A 7,500-nucleotide genomic window follows, 5' to 3' on the forward strand; every position below is an offset into this window, starting at 1 on the left:
ACTCATTCCAGAGACCATTTGGCAGATGAAGAGGCAAGGCTGAGAGATGCAAAACGGATGACCCACAGAAAGGATGAGGGAATTCGGCAAGGGAGGACGAGGGGCGGGTGAGGGCCGGGTGGGCGGTTGAGGACAACGTGTAGGTGAGGACAGCGGCAGGGATGTACAACTTACCGGGCTAGGATGAACACTGAGGCGGACGGCGTACAGTGGCACACGCATGTGGGCTCTGGGCGTCATCTGGGTCACGGCAATCTTCATAATATGGAAGTAACGATAAGCAACACTCGCCTGGATACTTGTGACAGTTCTTGTTACTAGATGGCAGCACTCAACATAAACATCCCAGGAGACACACATACACACACGTACTCACAACCGCACATAATGTTTCTGACTGTTTTCTATTGCCCCCCCCCCCCCTAAGACAGCCAGTATGGCGCGCATGCGCAAGTATCGGGGCGGAAATATTTTTGTTTTTTTTTTCAGCGACTTCTTTGCATTCAATGGCATTGTATGAAGGATGTGTAATAACTCAGCCATGATGTGCAGACAATCGCCATGGATACTGTTGAACATGAACGAGCCTTGCTGAACGCGTACGTGTCACTGAGGACGGGGAGCGACGGCGGAGCTCGCCTGCTCCTGCTGACTTAAATAAGGTGACATATGGATGGCTACTTGACGTCCACACCACGATAACTCTCTCCGCCGTGCCATAAACAATTTAACCGATGAAAGCTACAACGGGAGTATTTATCTACGAGATTTGGCGCCTTGAAAACGCCGCTTTCACTGATTGCGGTCGTGCCGCTGGCGTCCAGATCCTACTCGAAAATATTTGATTCTCCGTTTGATTTTATTTAACTGTTAATACACTGTTATTATGAGTAGGGTTAACAGGCTTAAAGTGACACACGAACTCAAATACTCTGAGTAGGGAGGAAAAAACGAAATCTTCAAGGCGATATGGCAACACTGTGGTGCTCAGAGGACAGGGGTCAATGAACTCTTGAAATGGTGCACCGGCGATTGGATTTTGAATTGTAATCTACCAATCTCCTGACATTTTGTGATCACATTATCAAACGCATTTTATCATAAAACGAGCAAAAAATTATATCTCATTCAACATAATTCGAGTGAGGCTTTATAAACAATTGGGCTTTTGTTCATGTGTTCAGGGTACGTCTATGAAGTGTACTTATCTCTAGACAGCATTACAGCATAATCTTACTTGTATTTACATGAATAAGGTATATATAAAATCAGCCAGCGGCAGCTATCGTAGTTCACAATATAATATATATTATGCATTTAGTCCATCTACAAAATTATATATGCCACTATTATATAACAGATTCATGAGTGCAAAATCTACGAGGTAGCTGATAGAGAGCGTCGAGGCTTATTCAAATGTGAAATGTCATCGATAGCACAGTGGGTGTGGCGCACGTCACCGATTGCCGCAGAACAAGGTCAATTGCTCGAGGTCAAAGACGGAAAAGGGATAACGAGTGTGTTTGTGTGTGTGGGTACACTAGACTGCATGCAACTTCAAGAATGCAGAAAGGCTGATCATACGCGGCTGTAGAGAGAGAGAGACAGGCAGACAGAGAGGGAGGGAGGAAGGGAGAGAGAGAGAGAGAGAGAGAGAGAGAGAGAGAGAGAGAGAGAGAGAGAGAGAGAGAGAAGGTGAGAGAGAGAGAGAAGGTGAGAGAGATAGAGAGAGAAGTTGAGAAAGAGAGAGAGAAGGCGAGAGAGAGAGAGAGAGAAGGCGAGAAAGAGAGAGAGAAGGCGAGAGAGAGAGAGAGAGAGAGAAAATGCGGAAGCGAAATGACGGTTTATAGATCTGACGGATTGTTTTCGCATCACGTATGTCAGCGGAAGCACCAGATAACATTATATTATTGGTTCGCTATTGTTTATAGAGTACTTCCTCCCCATTCAGCAATGGAGTATACACTTGTTTTTCGTATCTGATCTATGCTTTTCCTCTTTTTTCCTTATATTTTAGGCAATTCTTGTACCAATCTTCTTCCACAATTAATATCTTAACATATTATACAGAGATAACGTTTGGTAGAAAGGAGGAATAGGAAATGAGGAAAGGGAAGGGGAAAGATAATGGCTATTGTGATTTTTTTCAAGATTTTATGGGATGTGCTTCTAGGTATTACAGGCGATCAGGTCTGGAATTATGGAGAGAGAGAGAGAGAGAGAGAGCGAGAGAGAGCGAGAGAGAGAGAGAGAGAGAGAGAGAGAGAGAGAGAGAGAGAGAGAGAGAGAGAGAGGACACAGAGACAGAGCTACAGTAAGAGAGAGACAGACAGACATAAGATAGACAAAGAAGGAAAAAGATAGAGAAAACAGACAGAGGGATAGTAAGACAGACAGACAAAGAGAGAAGGAGAGAGAGAGAGAGAGAGAGAGAGAGAGAGAGAGAGAGAGAGAGAGAGAGAGAGAGAGAGAGAGAGAGAGAGAGAGAGAGAGAGAGAGAGAGAGAGATTTTAACGCAATCTGACAAAGGCTCTCGGGGCAGAAAAGGGGGGAAGGGGGATGAAAGGAGGGGTAAGGAGTGGGGGGGTCAGCAGGTATTGTGACGCGAAGGGCATCTAACAATGGAGACCAGTTGGGAAAGTGGTGGAGAGCATGACAAGGATGAAGAACGCTGAAGTCGGAGCTAAGATCCCAGAACAAATAAATATGTCTGCAATAACACCGTTAACTTTACGGAACTTTGCTGCTGAAGGTTGTCACGCACCGGAGCTCTTTAGCACGCTCGCACTCTGCCAGTCACATTATGCAATGGAGGTGCTGCTCTTGGCAGGAGAAACTTCTCCAGAGCGTCATCCATTTGCCAACATCCTTTTCTCTTCCGTAAATAATGCCTCAAACTTGAAACTCTTCAGCAGACTTTGCATTTTCCACCGGGAAATCTTTATGTTTATGATCAAAGTAAGAATATATTTCCTTTTTCTAAAAAAGAAAGAAAGAAAGAAAGAAAAAAAAAACTCCGTAACTTGTGTCTCTTGATAACGATATCGCGGAAATGCACAGAAATTCGTGTGTATTTTCAGAGTCGTATTGAGAAGTTTGTTAACAATATCGAGGCAAAAGAGGCATAAGTTTATCGACCGCCCCAATAGGCATGGGAATAAAAATATGGCTTTAAATGTTTTGCTAAGACATGTTTATCTGTGTAGCCTCTTATATGTATGGGTAATCAGGTAACGGATAGAGGTATCATCGATAGACGATAGTAGTAATGATATAATGGTAGTAATAATGTTGATAATAATGGTAATTGTTTGATGATAATGATAATAATGTTTATGATAATGACACTAATGATTATGATAATAGTAATAGTAATATAATAAAAAACAGTAATAGTAATTATAATGAAAAACAGCAATAGTAATTATAATGAAAAAATATAATGGAAGTAATAATGATAATGGTAATATTAATGATATTGATAATAATGATACTGATAATGATAATAGTAATAACGATAAAGATAATAACAGTAATACTAATAATGACGATAATGATAATAATGACACAATGATAACAAGTATAATATCAGTAATAGTGTTAATAATGTTAATTATGATAATGACAATAACGATAATTGTAATAATTGTGATAATGATAGTAGTAATAGTAAAAATAATAATAATAACAATAATGATAATGCCATTAATGATAGTGGTAATAATATTAGTGATGATATTGATGATGGTGAATAATTACAGTAGTAATGAAACCGATAATGATGATAATAATGATTATTATTATTGTTATCGATATTATTTTTTCGTTAATATTATCATCATAATAATGATAATGATAGAATGGTAATCATAATCATAATAAAAATGATAATAGTAAATTGAAATATAAAAGCTCTTGATAGGTGTGTGTAGGGATTTACTTCACCCTTATAATTTATAGACGCAATAGTAGTATACTTTCATTTTCATTGCATCGCCATGGAGCGCCAAAGAGAGTTGGATCCACCAGATAAGGATTGAAGTCTGTGTTTTATATGTTTATAATATTTTGATGATTCCTGTGATATCAGATAAGGCATCATGGTAATTTAGCGATGTGTTGCGCAATAGAGGAGAGAAAAAAAACTTTTTTAGTATCTCTGACATTTTGATACGATATGCACATAGAAGCTTGAGTGCAAGTCACGTTTTTTCTGCTCAATTTATTTTTATTTATTATTACATTCACGGATACACACTTGCACACATGCATTCATACTCATATTTGCTCCTATTTTCACGCATGCCCTTACTCATAATCAGCTCATGCTTATAGTTATTTGCATTCACACACACTCACACTCATACTACTGCTCATGTTCACTTTCACACTCTTGTACATAACTAAAATAAATGTTTAGCAAAGAAAATGTGAAGGCATGTTACAATAAAAATGCACTAAATACTGGCCAAGATGGTCTTGTTGAAAATAAATTTACAAAATAGAGCTAAACAGAACGAGACTATACAACAATCAACATTACCAAAGAATGTTACAAGAAAAATGCATTTAGTCTAACACCAAATGCAGGCCAGATGTCCTTTTGCTGAAAGCGTAGACACAGCATGATTTAGAAAGGACAAACATAAGAAATAGATACATAAAAAAACAATTAAAAATATTATTAATCAACATGAAAGACTGCAGAAACAGAGGAAGAAAAAGACAGAAGCCAAGATTTTTTTCCTCTAAGGAAAAGAAGGCAAATTTGGCGGCCTTTGCTTTGATAAAAAAATGCACTTCTATTGTTTCACATCAGTAGGGTTAAGTCTTGACTGCTGTAAATAATAATTATTTAAGTAATCTGTACACATATTCAAATTGAAAAAACAGTATAACTTTCTCATGCACGCTGTACTAACTTTAGCTTCCCATATCAAACCCAGACTATCCTCTCAAACCTAACCTAATCTAACTTACCTTTTCTATCCTCACATGACCTATCTAACCTAGCCTAACTTATCCTAACGGTCTCACCTAACCTAACCTAAGCTAACCTTGCAAGACCTAACCTAACTAAAAAACTCTCCTGATTTAACCTAACTTAACCAACCCCTTCCTTACATTATCCATGATACAAGCGGAAGAACGAGAGGAGGCGGGGGGGGGGGGGAACCATAAATGTGAACACTTCGTCTGACAAAACAAAGATAATATTTCATAATTTGGTAATAATAATCATCCTTTTTAAATGCAGTGTTAGTTTTAGTTGAAGAGATGAATTCGTATTTGTCAAAGCCAATTAAAGCTTGAAAAATATTTGGTTAGTATAATCGTTGTCATACTTCCCATGGTAGTAAGTGATGATGGCGATAATGGGGGATAATGAAGAGAATGAAAATGGTGATGGTAATGGTAATAATAGTGATAATGATGATAACAATAATGCTCGCGATGCTGGTGTGATGAGAATTATATGTAGATAATTGTGGTGGTCATAGTGACAGTGACACAGAAGCTGATTATGATATATTTACCATCGTCACCAGTTACATTATCATTATAGGCATTGTAGTTACTAAAATTGCTAATGTTATTATTTGCAATGTAACATGAAAAATGCATTTGCAGACATATACCGTCACTCCCTATTCATGTGCATAAACATGTACTGCATTTGCACGTGCACAATGCATGTGTTCCTCAATAAATTCAGTAATTTGAATTCTATAAGTGATTGGAATTTTAATCTTTGTGTATAGTGTCATTTGGAGCTCCATTCTCAACCAAAGCAAATTGGTTTACTCACCTGAAAATATCGGCACGGCCACACATTCGTTCATGGCGCTGCTTCAGGCGGGTGTGTGAAAACCTAGGATGAAGCCAGAGAGTATATTTTATTATGCATTTACCAAAACACATAAACAACTAAGACAACAGCCAAATAACAACAACAACCCAAAACAGCAATAACCAAAAATAACGATGGAATAAAGATAGTGATATATTTTTTCAGACCGAAAAAATGACAGAACTATTGATTAAGTAATATCTGAAACTACATTAAAGCTGATTGTGTAATTGATTGAATTGATTGTGTAATTGATTAAAGCTGATTGTGATTGTGTATTAATTTCTAGTCGGGCGAGAAAGCTATCAAGAAAGCTGGAAAATGTCAGCGAACTCTTTCTAAAAAAAAATCTCGAAAAATCAAAATATGCAGAGAGGGTCGCATTGCAAACTGATGTGATAGACGGAAAGTGAAATGAAAGTCACTTGCAGGCCGAGTAAGTACATGACGTGCAAATATATATACATATATATATATTTTTTTTCTTTGCTTTTTTCGTGGAAAGTTACACCAATATTTATACATTATAGACAAATAAGAAGATTCGTAGTAGCTAACAAAACGTGTTATTTTACGATAAACATCGTATGCATGACTCAGCTTTTCATTTCCTGATCATCTAAGATTATCTTAAAATTGTCTGCCTCAAGGATTATCTGTTATCTTGTCTGTTGCGTTGCCGATAACAGCAGGTATTTCGTAAAGGACGATTCATTCCATTTGCATATTACTGCTTGAAAGTGTGATTTTATTCATCTAATGAGTGTCCTATATATATTCAGACTAAATTAATGTCATAGCTGTATATGTGGATTATCTTAATAAAAGTAAAATATGAAGGCAAGAATATTGTTCTCCAATAAATAATTCCGATATATCTGATGTATACTCATTATTCATTATCTTGCCTTCATATTTTACTTTTATTAAGATAATCCATAATAATGAGTATATATCAGATATATCGGAATTATTTATTGGAGAACAATATATATATATATATATATATATATATATATATATATATATATATATATATTTATATATATATATATACTTGGTAGAAATATTGCAATAAATATCATTGATGTCAGTGATATGAAACGTTGGTAATCAGCTATACATCAGTTTTTATTCTGAAACTGATAGCAGATGAAAAAGACTAATAACCGTGTGAATATTAGAGTTGATTTATTTTCTTCTTTAACTTCTTTAACTATAAACGTAACGTTATCTGCAATATATAACACATGCCACAGATATTTATTTAAATACTCTTGTCACACATATTCCTTGTGACAGAAAGACACACACAAAAAAAAATTCTAGTAAAGCAAAATACTTTTTCATTCATTCTATTGTTTTAGTTTTAGTTAAAGGCCATCCACAATATAGATTTAAAAAATCTCTTATTCTTCATTTTGTTTTACTTACAGCAGACAGAAAGATATTCACATGTGATGAGTGTGATGTCTCGTCCTATTTCTTGCTGTTGTGGCCGTCATCACTGGCAAAAGAACAATAGCAACGTTGCATCAGTTTATAAATCAGGAACCACAACCACGGCCCGTATCGGTGTGTTATTTTTTGTACCTTTATTTTTTATGCGGTTCGTTGTATTGTTTGTATTTCGATGAGAGATAATCAGA

General features: G+C 36.4%; 1 protein-coding gene across 8 annotated transcripts in view; it reads right to left on the reverse strand.

The window, feature by feature from the left end:
• LOC119576384 overlaps positions 1-7,500 on the reverse strand; it is a 30,671-nt gene that overhangs the window by 13,915 nt on the left and 9,256 nt on the right. For 3 of the 8 annotated variants that reach the window (XM_037924047.1, XM_037924045.1, XM_037924046.1), the window contains exons 2-3: positions 7,286-7,358; positions 5,810-5,872 (exon numbers count right to left, since the gene is read on the reverse strand). In XM_037924047.1, coding sequence (XP_037779975.1) covers positions 5,810-5,843 — 34 coding nt within the window. In that variant the 5' untranslated portion in view covers positions 5,844-5,872; positions 7,286-7,358. Of the gene's footprint in view, positions 1-174; positions 704-5,809; positions 5,873-7,285; positions 7,359-7,500 lie in introns of those variants that run through there. The other 5 variants (XM_037924050.1, XM_037924048.1, XM_037924052.1 and 2 more) reach the window with 4 other exon arrangements.

Source organism: Penaeus monodon, chromosome 8 (genome assembly GCF_015228065.2).
Source record: "Penaeus monodon isolate SGIC_2016 chromosome 8, NSTDA_Pmon_1, whole genome shotgun sequence".
NCBI classification, from domain to species: Eukaryota; Metazoa; Arthropoda; class Malacostraca; order Decapoda; family Penaeidae; genus Penaeus; species Penaeus monodon.